The sequence below is a fragment of the Coenobita brevimanus genome, chromosome 66 (assembly GCF_032717465.1).
Source record: "Coenobita brevimanus isolate Jiangsu-jjx chromosome 66, ASM3271746v2, whole genome shotgun sequence".
Taxonomy (NCBI): Eukaryota; Metazoa; Arthropoda; class Malacostraca; order Decapoda; family Coenobitidae; genus Coenobita; species Coenobita brevimanus.
In genome coordinates, this window is record NC_137019.1 from 18,691,753 (window position 1) to 18,707,889 (window position 16,137).

At 41.9% G+C, this 16,137-nt stretch overlaps 1 protein-coding gene across 1 annotated transcript in view; it reads right to left on the reverse strand.

The window, feature by feature from the left end:
* Pbgs (Porphobilinogen synthase) overlaps window positions 1-16,137 on the reverse strand; it is a 106,649-nt gene that overhangs the window by 56,206 nt on the left and 34,306 nt on the right. The window contains exon 5 of the mRNA XM_080276700.1: window positions 757-989. Within this exon, the coding sequence (XP_080132826.1) occupies window positions 757-989 (233 nt within the window). The remainder of the gene's footprint in view (window positions 1-756; window positions 990-16,137) is intronic.

A 16,137-nucleotide genomic window follows, 5' to 3' on the forward strand; every position in this document is an offset into this window, starting at 1 on the left:
CACAATACTGCCATGTAGTAACTTTTTCACTTCCATGCTCACTTCCCCATTTCTTATCACTGCTTTCAAGGAACCAGCAACTTTTCTTCCTTGTTGTACCCTTTCAAGTGCTTCACCCTCCAAACTTCCATCCTTACTCATCACACTACCCAAGTACTTAAACGTACTCACATTTTCCATTTCCTCATCATCCAACCCCACTGTACATTCAGTGACTTCACTTCTCTTGAAGATCATAATTTTACTCTTCCCTTTAGATTCCGTTTCTTACAAACTCTCCCAAACTCATCCATCAAGCCTTGCAACTCCGCTTTGCCTTCACTTAACAACACAGTATCATCTGCAAAGAACAGTACAGGGAGTTTCCAAACATTGCCCTCTCTCACTAGGGACACTCCAACATCCACTGCCCTACCCTGTATTTCTTTTATAACCCCATCCATGTACAGACTGAACAACCATGGAGACTTGACACAACCCTGTGTTAACCCAAGTTTCAAATAGAAAAATTCAATTAGTTCACTATCCACATCCACTGCTGCCTTAGCAACCTCACACATACTCTTCACAGCATTCAACAACTTCCCATCTACTCCAGATATTCTTAATACTTTCCACAATCCTTGTCTATAGATATCATCACTATTGTATTATCTACATTTACTCTCAAACACTTGTGCTCCTATCCATTTCTCCATTTCCTAAATCTTTCCTCCACCACCTTTTCATTCCCTGCAATCACTATAGGTGACTCACAGCAGCCCTGGCAGCGAGACCTGATGACCCCGGGGGCAACTGATAGCACTGACGATCACCAAAGGCAGGAGAAGATTTGGCTGCATCCCTGAATGGCCCATAGAACGATGAAGCAAACTTGACAGCGTAAGACAGGACGGATACTTGACTGCCCAGCTTGGCTTCCTTCAGGGCAGCTTTGATGGCACCCACCCTCCCATCCATCATGTCTGATGGGGCAATGATTTGGGCACCTGAAAAGCGATGATAAAATAGCAAAAATATAGTTTCATCATCGTGAATCATCAGCATCATTCTGGCACTTATTCTTCCATCCAGTATGTCTCAGGATACAATGATATGGGCACCTGAAAAGTTACACCGACATGCAATCATCATCATTATTTTTTTTATCATCATCATCATCATCTAATCCAGTGCTTCCCCATAAGCAGCGTAGGCACCAAGGGCTAGGCAAATTGGTCCTGACATTTAAGATGAAAGCGACCAGCCTCACTCATTTCCGAGTGGCATTACGTGAGCAATAAACCCCAACCACCCCTTGGATAAAAACCTGCACTGACTCAACCCGATTGGAGTGCCTTAATTACCCATTAAACCACCAGATGCCATAATTAGGTTATATGGTTACCACCCAGCATAGTGAATGGTTTCTGGGTGGGAAGTAAACCATTTGGCTTGTCACTCAGTGCAGAGTCACCTGTAGACAGGTTTCTCTCGTACAGTTTTGCAACCACGCTGGTCAGGGACACTGGTCTGTAATTCAGGGGTACTTCCTTGTTCCCTCCCTTATAATTAGTGCCACATTGGCCCTCCTCCATTTCCAACGCACTTTCCCTTCTTCCAGAGAACGCACAGTTAAACTGTGAATCTTATTCACCATTTGTTCTCTGCATTCCTTTAGCATCCAATTAGAGATCCCATCTGGTCCTGGAGCCTTCCTCATATCTTGAGTTTCCAGTAATCTGTTTACTTCCTGCACTTCAACCTTTACATCTTTTAACACTACATTTCTAGTCACTCCCTCCTACTCCACAAAATCATGTTCTCTAATGAAGACTAACTAGAAGCATTTGTTCGTTACTTCAGCTTGCATAAATGCATCTTTATAGACATTTCCTTCTACTTTCAGCTTATTGATTCCTTCCTTTTGTTTCAGTTTGCCATTAACAAACAAGTAAAACAATTTAGGCTCCTCCTTACATTTGTCAACTATACCTTTTTCGAAGTTTCTTCCTCTCTTTGTATGCTTGTATATTCAGTATTAGTTCTTTTATATTCTTCCTTTGTTCTATCATTACTTCTCTTTCTCCATTTGTTCCATGCCTTATCCCTTTACTTTTTTGCAATCTTGTGCGGTGTTTGTGATATATGGGTGCGCAAGAGATGTAGTGGTATCAGAGGTAGACTGTGAGATAATGCTGATTTTATGTACGCGGCATATCGGGGAGAGCAGATGGAGATTGTCAGGCGTGACAGAATTGAACTTGCTGGTGAATCTCTTGAGTGTGTGGAAGAGTTTTGTTATTTGGGAGACATGTTGTGTGCTGGAGGTGGGGCTGGAGCTAGATCTGTGGCTAGGGTGAGAAGTGGTTGGAAGAAGTTCAGGGAGCTGTTGCCTCTCCTGACATTGAGAGGACTCTCCCTACGTGCTAAAGGGTCTTGGTATGCAGCATGTGTTGGGAGTGTAATGCTGTATGGCAGTGAGACCTGGGCAGTAAAGGAGGAGGATATTCACAGGCTCAGATGTACAGAAATGACAATGATTAGGTGGATGTGTGGTGTGTCCCTACATCCAAGGTCTGGGGGGACTGGGTTTACGATGGAAGAGTTGAGAGGTAGGATGGGACTGGAGTGTGTTGATGTTGTGACGAGGAGAGGTAGATTGAGATGATCTGGGCATGTGGAGAGGATGGGGGATGATAATTGGGTGAGAAAGGTGAGAAGTGTTAATACTGAGGGTGGGGTTATGAGGGGTTGACTGAGAAAGAGGTGGGACGAGGTCATTAAGTGTAACCTCAGGGTTAAGGGACTGAACAGGGAGGCTGCAATAGATCGTGCAGCATAGAGAGCCGCCATTAGGTGACCAAGGCAGACGCATGCAAGCATGTTGGAGTCATCTGAACGAAATGAAACGAAACGAAACGAAATGAAACAAACCCCTTTTGTTGAACCAGTCATCTCTCCAGTTCTCTTTTGCACTAAGTTTGGTACATACTTTTCCACACCCACATTATGGAAGTCTAGAAAGATATGCTACTTCTCCTGTATCTCTCATTTTCCAGAATTCTCCCCCATCCACTTCTTCAAAAAATCTTCTCAATCCTGTAAAGTTTGCATTCCCTAAGTTGTATCTTCCATGCCTGTATAGATCATCTACTGTCTCCCCATTTCCTTCTATTGTCTGGAACTCTATCACAACATGATCACTTTTTCCTACAGGACACAGTCATTTCTTCCTATAAGACACAGATATTTCAGAAATTCAATTGCATCAGGTTCTTTGGTTAGAATTAAATCTTGTCTTGCTGGTGTGTCATCCCCCCTAAATCTTGTCTCATTTTTGGCCCACTGGGTCATTACATTATCCATTCCTACATTTAACAGTATACTGCCCCACAAATCTTCACTACTTCCTGAATTCCACTCTTCCTAATTTACCTCTTTACATTTGAAGTCCCCATATCAGGATTATGTTGCTAGTTTTCTGTCACTTTCTGTAAGTATCTAACCATGTCCAACAACAACACCTGATATTCCTCCTCATTCCATGCTCTTGTCTTGGGAGGGACATAAGCTACTGTGATGTCTCTCTTGCTTTTCCCTCTGTTTTCTATTACCATGTTTAACACTTCACCCATACCTTCTCCCATTTCACTGCCATCATCACTCCTCCTCCCATTTTTTCTTTTCTATCTCTTCTCCATAGTTTGTATTTCCCAACTCTCGTTTGGGTTTCAATGTATGTAGACGTAGCCAAGGAGTGTAATTATACAGAGAAGGTTATCTGGTTGTATCATCGATGGGAGAGGCACTAGGAGAGAGTAATGGTGAGGTATTGTAGGACATGTCAGTGTAGGTCTTCTCTATTCAGTTATCCTCTTCGTATTTTAAGTGGGATGATGAAACAGGGAGATTTGAGCCGATGGAGTTTATTGTAAGACAGTTATATGTAGAAAAGTTAAGAACTTGGCCTGACCCGTGTGGCATATGGTTAGTAGCAGTTTGTGCTAGCAGCAGTCCTTGTACTTTACTCTCACTCTTCTACTCCCTTTTACCTATGGCTATATAGTTGCATACCATAGTTACATACAGTATTGCATTATAACATATTATGCCTACATTCTTCTTGCTCTCTCTCTTTCCCTTGTACTTTGTCTGTCCTAACCCTCTGCATTTTATTTTATTTTAGTTAATTTCCTTTCTCCACTGTCTGGTTGCTGCGAGTCACTGGCATTGGCTCCAGGGTAAAATATTTTTCTGCCTAAGTAATCTTGATGAACTCTGGTTATGAAGCAATGGCCCCCAGTTCCATGCAGCCCTTAAGTGGGCAGGGGGTGCTAAGAATCCCACGGTGTAGGAATAAATTTGTACATCCAAAAACAACCTTACGAATAGGAAATTGGAAAGTTCGAACTCTCAATCAGGAGGGTAAAAAGGAAGAACTTATTTCAGTGTTCAAGGAATACAATATAGATATTTAAGCTCTTACAGAAATGAGGTTGCTTGAAGTTGATAAAATGAATTTGAAAGATGGTATTACTTTGTTGGTTTCTGGTAGGCGTGATGGAAGTCATTACCAAGGAGTAGGCTTACTGTTGAGCAGAGATGCTTGTACGGCACTACGTGAGTTTGAGCCAATTAATGAGTGCTTGCTTTATTCTCGTTTAAAATCTTACCATGGTAATATCAGTATGGTGGTAGGGTATGCTCCAACAAATGAAGCTGCTGATGAAATGAAGGATGACATTTATGAGAAGCTGCAGGATGTAGTGAATACAGTGGCAAGACATGATGAGTTAGTTTGCATTGGTGATTTTAATGTGGCTGTTGGTAGTAGTAGGGATGGCTTTGAAGACTGTATGGGTAAGACGGGTGTTGGTATAAGAAACGAAAATGGGGTGCGATTTCGAAATTTTAGTTTGGCAAATGACCTTACAATTGGTGGAACCATCTTTGAGCATAGAAAAATACATAAAACTACTTGCATTTCACCATGTGGTAAATATTGTAACCAGACTGACCACATTGCAATTAGCAGAAGTCATAGGAGTTATCTGCAAGATGTTTGTGTAAGGAAGGGAGCAGATATAGGTAGTGATCATCAACTTCTTGTGTCAAAGATTAAAATAAAACTTAAGAGAAACATTAATGGTAACTGTACAGGAGGTAATAAATATGATTTTGATGAGCTGAGAAATGATGAGAACACAAAGGAAAAGTTTTGGTGGGAATGCAGGAACAGGTTTCTAGTCCTGCAGACTTTGATAGAATCTGAAGACAATGATATTAATCAAATGTGGAGAGAGGTAAAAGAGGTTTTGCATGAGAGAGCTAAAGTAACTATTAAGAAAAAGGGAAAAGCGAGAAGGAAAAAGTGGATGTACGATGAAACATGGAATGCGATTCAGAAACGGAAAGAGGCGAAGTTAAGATGTGAAGAACAACATGTTGATGGCCTGGTAGTTGAAGTACTTAGAGCAAAGTACTGGAGTCTACAGTCTGAAATAAAAAGACTCATTAGACATGATAAGAGGAGGCTATATGATGAAAAGGCAACAGAGACAGAAATTAAGGTAAGTAAAAATGACGGTCAGAGCACAAAAGTAGCGTATCAGGCCATAAAGGAGTTAACTGGGACTGAAAAGAGAAGGAAGGAAATACCGTACCAGTATGAGATAGAAATGGTAACTTGATAATTAAAGATTAGGATATAAAAGGACGGTGGAAAGAGCATTTTGAAGCTGCTCTGAATACACCAATCCCACCTGAAGAGGACATTTTGCCAGCCAAGAGAGATTTGCAAATAGAAACAGAGGATATAACCTTGGAAGAGGTAGCAGAATCTAAAAAGGAATTAAAAGAATTTTAAGGCCCCAGAAGAGGATATATTACTTCCCGAAATGCTAAGGTGGAAAATGATGAGTTTATGAATGTGCTTTTGAAACTTTTTACTGTGGCTTGGGATAATGGTGGAATTCCAGAAGAGTGGAAAAATGGACTGATTATTAAAATACCAAAAAAGGGAGATTTAAGTGTGTGTGTGGAGTTAACTGGGACTGAAAAGAGATGGAAAGATATACTGTACCAGTACGAGATAGAAATGGTAATTTGATGACTAAAGATTAGGATATAAAAGGAAGGTGGAAAGAGCACTTTGAATCTGTTCTAAATAGACCAATCCCAGCTGAAGAGGACATTTTGCCAGCCGAGAGAGATTTGCAGATAGAAACAGGGGATACAACTTTGGAAGAGGCAGCAAAATCTATAAAGGAGTTAAAGAATTTTAAGGCCCCAGGAGAGGATGGAATATTCCCTGAAATGCTTAAGGTGGAAAATGATGAGTTGATGAATGCGCTTTTGAAAATTTTTAATGTGGCTTGGGATAATGGTGGAGTTCCAGAAGAGTGGAAAAATGGAGTGATTATAAAAATGCCAGAAAAGGGATATTTAAGTGTGTGTGTGGAAATTGAAGGAGGATAACTTTGACACCTGTAGTTGCAAAAGTCTTTTCCAAAAACTTGTTGAACACAATACAGCCAGTAATTAATTAAATTTTAAGAGAAGAACAAGTGGGATTTAGAAAGGGTCAAGGCTGTAATGATCAGATTTTTATTGTAAGGCATCTGATGCAACAGGCTAATGAGATGGAAATGCCACTTAGTATGTGTTTTGTGTACTTTGAAAAGGCGTTTGATAGTGTTTCACGTGGAGCTATGTTTGAAAATTATGAGATTCTATGGTATACCAGAAAAGTCTGTAAATATTATTAGAAGCATGCATGAAGGTACACTCTGTAAGGTAATGGTGGGTGGTTCTTTGAATGATCCATTTGAGGTTAGGTCAGGAGTGATTCAAGGAGGAGTTCTTTCACCTTTACTGTTTGTTTTGGTTATGGATTATGTGTTGAGAAAGGTTGTAAGGAGAACAGGTGAAGGAATTAACTGGAAAGAAAATAAGAGGCTGATGGATTTGGACTATGCTGATGATATTGTACTGATTTGTGGAAGTATTTACGAGATGCAGAGGGTGCTTGATTGTCTGGTGGAGGAAGGAGAAAAAGTGGGATTGATAATAAATTGTGGAAAGACTGAAAATATTAATATGAATGTGGAAAACCAAATTGATTGTGTAATTGGGAATAATGTGGTGAATGTAGAAAATTTTAAATATCTGGGAACAATTGTATCATCTAATGGATCAGTAAACAATGAAATTGAGGAAAGGATTAGACAGGCTTGGCGAGCTGTCGGAATGCTGAAATTTGTTTGGAATAATAATATGCTATAAGTACATACTAAAGTAAAAATTAACATGTCCCATGCACCAATTTTAATTTATCGGCACGAGTCATGGTAAAAATACTGGGAAGGATTCTTGGGGTAATGTGGCAATGCAAAGTTACAAATGAAAGAGTAAGGGATATTACGAGAATGGAACCAGTTGATGAATATGTGAGACTGTCTCGCTGGAAATGGCTGGGGCACATATATAGAAAAGAAGGCAGTTTAATACAGGATGTGCCAGTGTGGACTGCTAGAGGAAGATGAGGCAGAGGTAGGCTGAGGGAAACCTGGTTGAGGACAATGAAAAGAGATGCAGGAGAGGAGTGTTGGTGGGACCTGGAGATGGCAGGAGACATATATTGGTGGAGAGAGTTCATCGAGGCCCTATGCATCCCATGGGGTGCCACAGGAAATGACTGACTGATTGAGTCATAGATGCCTACATCAATATTCTCTCTTAGCTTGGTCTCTACGAGGCACATAATGTGTGGCTTGTTTACCCTCAAGAAATCATCTATTTCTATGCAGTAGCATATGGCACTTTCAATCATTTTGCATTGTTTTTTATTCTATCCTTCTCTCTCCCTCTCCCCTTGGGTACCACTTCCCTCAATTTTTGATCCGTAACCCTCCAACAGAACTCTGTCTTCTTTTCCTCTGTTCTCTGGTCGTTTTTTTCCTTCGCTTCCTTAACGAGTTCCTTTATTTAAGCTCTCTCTTCCTCATTTGCATCTCTCCTTATCCAGAAATTTTTTAATCCTTCCTCATCTGCTAAATTCCAAGTCTTGTTGATAAATTCATTTACTGTGACCTGAGACTGGAATTTTACTCTGAGTGGCCTTGCCCCTCCCTCCACATATTTTCCCAGCCTAAACACTTCTTCGATCTCTTCCTGGGCTTTGTCCTTTCCTTCTATAACTATTGACACTATTTCCTTCGCAGTTCTCAGTTCTTCCCTTTCTTTTTCTGACCTCACTGACATCAGTTTTTCTTTCAAACCTGAGGTAATCACACAGTTTTTTTTGTCTGCTGCATGTCAGACAGGTGTTTCTTTACTTTTTAATGCCTTCACCATTTCCTTCTCCACCTTTTCCCGGATTTCCTTTTTCTGTTGTTTTAAAATATCCTTAACCCGTTAATTGCACATGGCGGTTTTTTGGAGGTGTCCATGGTGCGCAGACATAAGGGTAAATATTTAATTTCTCAAAGGCCAAACTCAGGAATTGAGAGAACACATGCCAAAGCATATAATAATGAAATATTAGCTCAATATTTACCTTGGTAAACCTATGGATGAACATTGAAGTGTCTGACTCCCCACTGGAATGTATGGTTTTCGTTTTCTTTTTCGGTTTTGAAGGCTCAAACATGCTTGCATGGGTCGGCCTTGGTCACCAATTCACTATATTCGAAATTCACCTGCGCAGCCAGGGCTGTATTGAGCGGTCGCACTCGGAACAGCCCAGGCTGTATAGAGCAGTTAACAGGTTGACTTATTTTATCCCGCTATTGAGTTTTTTTCCACCCTTTATGGTGTTCTTGGATTTCCTTGATATGTTCCTCGTGCATCTTAGTTTAAGATTCATACTAGTCAAGTTTATATTTCATCTTGTACCTTTCCTCCTCCAGCCTTTTATTTTCCCATTTAAGCTGTTTTACTTCACTTGTGGCTGTTTCATTAGCCGCTTTTAATTCAGACACCTCTCTCTTCTAGTCAACATCGCATGAGCAGATGCACTCTAACCTATTTTTCAGATCTTTTATCGCCCTCTCCTATTCCGAGGTTCGATCTTGTAATTCGCTAATTACTGCCCATTCCTGTTTTAATTCCTGGGCATTCTTCTCAGTCATTTTCTCCAAATTTGTTACTCTTGCTTGGTTCAGTTTGATACTTCTGTTGCTTTGGTCATCCTGGGAGAATCCCATGAACTCAATGTCACTGTATGTAAACAATGAACTGCTTCACTCCGCCATGATGCAACTGTACCGAGTTTAAAACCATCACTGTGTTTTACTCTTATTTGACCAACACCTTCAATTTATTTTCACTCAAATCAGACAGGACCATCACTCACATATTCAATTTGCATATTCAAAATATGCATGCTTCCATTTTGCAGTCGATTTTGTGTTATTTTCCCATGATCTATACAGGTCTCCACCTATGACAACATCCTGTGTGTGTGTGTGTGTGTGTGTGTGTGTGTGTGTGTGTGTGTGTGTGTGTGTGTGTGTGTGTGTGTGTGTGTGTGTGTGTGTGTGTGTGCACGCATGTTTGCAAAGCTGTGCACCCAACACATGAGGCCTGAGGTGGCTGTTGTCAACATTTTTGTTTTACTGTCAACGTCATAATGCATTAACTACTTGCTGCAGCGTGTTGATGGTTACATTCAAATTCAAAGTTTGATTTAGCTCAAAGTAAACAATTTACCATCCATCCATCAGTCAATCCTATGTTGCCCCATGAGAAGCAATAGGCACCTGGGGCTAGGCAAGTTGGTCCTGACATTTAAGATGAGAGTGACTAGCCTCACTCATTCCTGAGTGGCATTACATGAGCAATAAACTTCAACAGCCCCTTGGATATACATCCACCGCAAACTGACTTAGGACCTACACACAGAATTGCTATGGGAGAGTTGTCTGTATTTGCTTTGTGTTTCCACCTCTACCAAGTGAATTTTGGGGGCAGGAAGTAACTGGCAACTCCTCTGGTGTTGGCAGGAGGTGGTGAAACACTCAGCACGTCAGTGCCTGCCCAGAAGCAAGAGTGGGAGTATATGTTCCCGTCGCTCCGAGCTTGCACCTCCCTCTTTTTTCGTATGCATTACTGTTTGCCCTGTTATTTTCCTAGAATCAAGTTGTCATGCCTGGAAAGCACTGCTCACGGGATGAAAAGATCTGTATCACTGCATGGAGGCAGGATAATGTCCCTATCAACACAATTTGTGAACGTAATGGACGCGCAACGTCGACCGTCATGAAGATTCTTGCAGCTGCGTGTGGCCTGCCACCTGACGTCGTACCAGAGCACAAGCATGGCGGTGGAAAGAAGAGGATGACTTCCAGAGGTACAAATATGCTTCTGAAGAGGGAAGTAATCGAGAAACCTCGACTGACAGCAGCAGAATTGAAGAGAATGCATCCCCACCTGTTACAAGACGTCTCAATTCGAACTATCCAACACCACTTGCAGAAGGAGCTGGGTTTGCCATGCCGCACCGCAGCCAAGAAACTGCTTCTCGCTGACCACATGAAAAAGCAGCGCATTCAGTTTGCCAAGAAGTATGCACACTGGACATCAGATGAGTGGAGAAAAGTTAAGTTTTCCGATGCAAGCACATTTCAAGTGTTCCAAGTGCGTTCTGCCAGGATTCATCGCCCTGCCTCCCATAGTCAATATGACCCTGCTTACACGGTGCCGACTGTTAAGCACCCACAATCAGTAATGGTATGGGAGTGTTTCTCAGGTGAATTGGGAAGGGGAGGCCTCTACTTTCTTCCTAAGAACTTGATGATGAATGGTGGCCAGTACATTCAAGTTCTGAAAGATCATTTGTTAAACATTTTTGCTATTCACGGGTGCGACTTTTTCCTGCATGATTCAGCTCCATGTCACAAGTCAAGAAAGGTGACAAAATGGCTTCACGATAATCGGACTGAGGTCCTCAACTGGCCTGGCAACAGTCCGGATCTAAATCCGAGAGAAAACCGCTAAGCAAAGATGAAGAAAATCATGGGAAAGAAAAAGACTCCTAATCTGGACAACCTCATGACTGAACTGACAAAAGTTCGGTGCAAAGAAATGTCCTTAGATTACTTTAGATATCTAAGTGATTCCATGCCAAATGCATCCAACTGATCCTGAAAAACATGGGAAACATGATTTCATATTAATGAATGGCATTTCATGAACAAACATTGTGATATACTATGATTTCTGTGTTTTTTAATACCTTATAGAGGGAGGTTCAAAGCCAATTTGCGGTAGCTGTAAACCTACAACAGCTCAATTCGAATGGAGCCCTTTAATTACGCACTAAACCACCAGGTGCCATAATCTGGCTATAAAGTTACCACCCAGCATAGTAAATGGTTTCTTGGTGTAAAGATAACCATTTGGCTTGTCACTCAGAGTAGTCATCCTTAGGCAGAAGGAAGGGGAGAGAATAAAGGAAAAGAAAGGCAGAAGAGGAAGTGCAAAATCACCCGTAGGTAAAAGAAGAGAAAGAATGAAGGAAATAAAGACAAATTCATAAATAAAATGAAAACAGGGCCAAGTCCACTAGATTGTATCAGTCAGAATTCATATTATATAATCAAAGTATATTATATACTTTTTACATATCCTGGTGTTCCATGTTTGTATAAGTAGTGGGACCAAGAGCATCAAGTATGAAATTAGCTTTAAATGTAGCTGCCAGTTAAGAATGATAGATGGGGGGGTTGGGAAGGGGTACGGGGAAGGTTGGGAGTTGGATTCAAGGTGAGTGGAGTTCGTTTCGTCCTCCCTTCCCCTCCCCTCTTCCCTGGGTATGTAGGGGTAGGAAGGGTGCACCCCTAGGAAGAAATTAGTGATCGTGAGAGTACATACAGTATTTCTATTTTTTTCGGAGGTCCCACCCAACAGTCCGAAAAAAACAATAGTCCAAAAGACCCTCAGTCCCCTGTCATTCAGATTACAGGACTTTTACTGTATGTGTGTGTATATATATATATATATATTCATTCATTCATTGCCAGACCCCATGTATCCCAAACGGGGTGGCCAAGGGCTTCGAGTTAATTGTTTTACAGGGAGGGGCACTACTCTTCCACCAACCCCACTTGACACGTAGGGAGAATATATATATATATACTGTATATATATATATATATATATATATACATACTGTATATACTTTATATATACATTATATACAGTGCTCGTCAGAAGTATGGAGCGCCCTGCGTCCCTCCTAAGAAACAAACCGTTCAACATTGAAAATACATATAAATAATGCATTTTATTTACCTTTAGTGCTTCGTAGGGTAGCCTTTACGTTTCTTCACGGACCTGAGACGTCTTGGAAGTGAAAGGGCGAGGCTCCTGAGGTGCTGGAGGGGTATTTTGTCCCAGGAGTCACGAATGGCGGCTTCCAGCTTAGGCAGAGAGCTCACGTCCTTCCCTTGGAGACTCTTCTTTACGAGGTACCAGAGGTTTTCAATCGGGTTGAGGTCTGGGCTATTTCCTGGCCAGTCTGTCATGAATGGTATCTCACAGTCACGAAGCCAATTGGTGACTGATTTGGCCTTGTGAGCAGGTGCACTGTCCTGCTGAAACACTCGTGCACCTGTTAGCTTGAAGGAGTCTGGTAAATGATCACACAGAAGCTCCAGGTAAACATCCTGATTCACTCTGAGGTTCTTGGGAAGTACAACAAGCTTCCCCAAACCCTTCCCTGAGAAACAACCCCATACCATGAGTGAATCAGGATGTTTAACTGTGCTTTCTACATACCGTGGGTCAAGTGGGTCACTACCTTTGCGTCGATACACACGTGCTCCTCTGTTACAGGTAACACTAAACGTTGCCTCATCAGACCACAACACTGACAACCATTGCTCCTCACCCCAGTTTAGATATTTATTAGCAAAGGCAAGCCTACGAATTCTCTGGCTCTTGGTGAGAAGAGGCTTTTTCACAGGCCTATAACTTGTGTAACCAAGCTCATGCACCCTACGAGACACTGTTCTCACAGACACCTCACCAAACACTTCTGGGTTGCTCTCCTTAATTTTCCTTGCACTCACACGAGGATTAAACTCCACTGCACGTTTTAAAACATTAACAGACCTTGGGGAAGTTTTCCTAGGCCTACCAGACCTCGGTTTCTTTGTGGGAACTTCACCACTGTTTTCCACTCGAAACCGCGCACACCAACGACACAATGTCGATCGTGCCACACCAACCAATTCACTAATTTCCTTTGTCTGGTGGCCTGCCTCCTTTAGAGCAATGATCTGGGATATGATTTCACTCGATAGTTCACAGGTAAGTGCCATAACAAAGTTTTGAAGGCCAAAACACTGCGGGACACTCGGTAAAAAATGGCGCAATTTGAGAGGGACACTCGGCGGAGTTCCTCTCTCTCTCAGGCAGCCCGTGGGCGACTGAGGTGGGAACCAACCAGCGCGTCGGAAGGCCTCAGGCTACCGTGACGTCATGCTGGGAGCTCAAACTTGTGGCTCAATTCTTATCCCCAAAAATGGGTGATTCTTTTTGGGCCATAAGTATTGCGCACCCGGCGGACAACGCTGAATACTTTTGATGAGTACTGTATATATATATATATATATATATATATATATATATGTATATATATATACATAGTCAATCCTCGTAAAATGCGGCAATTTGGGTCTGGACCACTGCCGTGATTTATGAATAATAATTCTTATGTGAAAAATTAATTTGGGTCCAGACTTTAGCCAACTCGCCCCCACAGCACCCTACCTACACCTATCTAGGCACCATCAAACACACTCATACAAATTTAGGAATATTCAGTGCATGTATTAAGGTATCTCACCTTCATCCTATGATGAAATTGCTTAAGTGAATGGAGTGGGGTGGTGTTGGGAAGAACTTAGAACTTCTCAGCACTTGTTCTTCCCAAACTCTTTCACCAGCTTTGAAAACTTCTCTCCCCTCTCAACACAACAAATGAGCTCCAAACATTGACTGTAAGACAAATGCGGCAGCTTCTTGACGCCATACTGCTTAGAGTGCTTCATTGGGGGGTCGGGAGGGGCCATGGCGGGTAGGAGGTGGGTGGAAGTTGTACAAAAAAGGCAGGTAATCCTCGTACTCCACGGCGACGGTCTGTAGCGTGCGGATTGGCGGGACAAGAACAACAACAACATTGCGGCTTTATTATGCACATATGCTACCAGGGACACGCGGTGATTGGTTGTTGGGTCTGAATGCCGCAGTTTACGGTTCTCCTTGGAAAAGGCCCACTTAGGCGCCTAGATCCGCAATTTTCGTGACTTAACAGTGATTTAAGGTTGCCGGCAGTCTGATGGCCACCTAGCCGTGATTTACAAATCCGTGATTTATGAACAAGCGATTTACGAGGATTGAGTGTATATATATAAGGCCGCGCATGCGAGTTTGTACCAAGGGCCACCCAAGCCGATCATGCAGTTTCATGTTATATCACTATTTTGTCCCTTCTTTTATATCCCAGGCATGTCACTTGCTACAATATTGAATTAGACATAAGGATGAAAGTCCTCCAAAATACAACAGTGAAATCGATTTGTGAGGTGAGGGTGGGTGACAGACCGTCAGCCCAGGCGAGTTTGTGCCAAGCAACGCCGACAGGATGAGTCACTGCCAATCCACTTGCTATACACTGTTAGCTATTGTTAGCATCTAACAATTGTTATGAATATAATTTTGATTTATGTACCAGATTATTAAGTAAATTTTGCAAATGCTCTGACATGTATTCAAGGTCAATATTGTTTCTCATTAACCCAGAAACTCTTATGCTAATGATATGGCTACGTGCTATTTTCAGCGTTTCCAGCGCATGCTGTTGGCAGTACTACGAAGGCCCAGTTTTGCCTCGCATGTCATTCTCCGCGTACAAAAGCTACACTTTTCCTTTTGTGTGTGTGTGTGTGTGTGTGTGTGTGTGTTCATTGTGCTCTTAATGTCTTCTGATAGTGAGTATGTTGATGACCCTACCGCTGGACCTTCAGGGGTGCAAGAGAGCAGCCCTGCTGAAGGCTCCAAGTCTTTTAAAGTGGCTGTTTTTTACACCCACAGAGCTCGCCCTGGTCTTATGGATAAAGCACATGGTGTCAGTGTGGCTGCTTTGGAGAGCAGTGATAGTCATGGTGATGATAGTGATAATGGTGCAGCTAGTGTGCTGTTATGTGGGGATGCTGGAGATGGTGATATGGCTCCAGGTGCCATAATTCGTCGTGGTGAAAGTGATGGGGTTGTTGTGATGATAGTGATGACACTGGTGATAATGGTGGATGTGCTGCACTACCTGAGGACACTGGGGGTGGTGATAATGCACGTGGTAGCCTAGTGCATTATCACCACCCCCTAGTGCATATTTGATGTCTTTATGTCCATTAGCAAAATTGTAGTGAATGGTTTTGTGATCATGAACTTTGAGTGAAAATTCTGTCACACTTGGAAAACAGGAGTTTTCTCTTGCTCTAATTGGTTTATCCAAAATCTGTTTATATATTCTTAATCTGCATCCTTTCCTCTATACTATGGTTTTTTAATGGAGTCTCTAGCATTATTAATAATGGAGTTATACTTCGTTGAAGTTGTATACTAAAAATCACCGATTTTCGGCATTTCGAAAAAAAAATAATTTCGTATATTTGTGTATATTAGTTTCAGTGACTAACAACATGGGCATATTCAGCATACTTTACCCTTCATTATGGTCTTTGAATGAAGTCTCTAGCTTTAAAAACAATGGAGTTATGATCGTTTCAATATTCGCAAACTTTAAACGTGATTTCTGGCTTTTTAAAAAAATGTCGCTTGGTACAAACTCGCACGCGTGGCCTCATATATATATATATATATATATATATATATGAGGCGTCTAGAGCCAAAGGGGCATCCCCACCAATATACTGGTTTTGAGTTAGGTAGGGGAGACAACAGGCTTAACCCTCTTCTCAGTGACAGCACTGGTTGCCATACAAGATTCGGCCTTCTGGACAGTGGTAGAGGGGCTCAAAGTCACGTGGTTTTGTCCATGCTGCCGGGCGAACAAATCAGAGCAGGCAGGCATCTAAGCCACACAGCCCAAACCAATTAGCATTCTCACTCTCTGCCACTCCCCCAGAG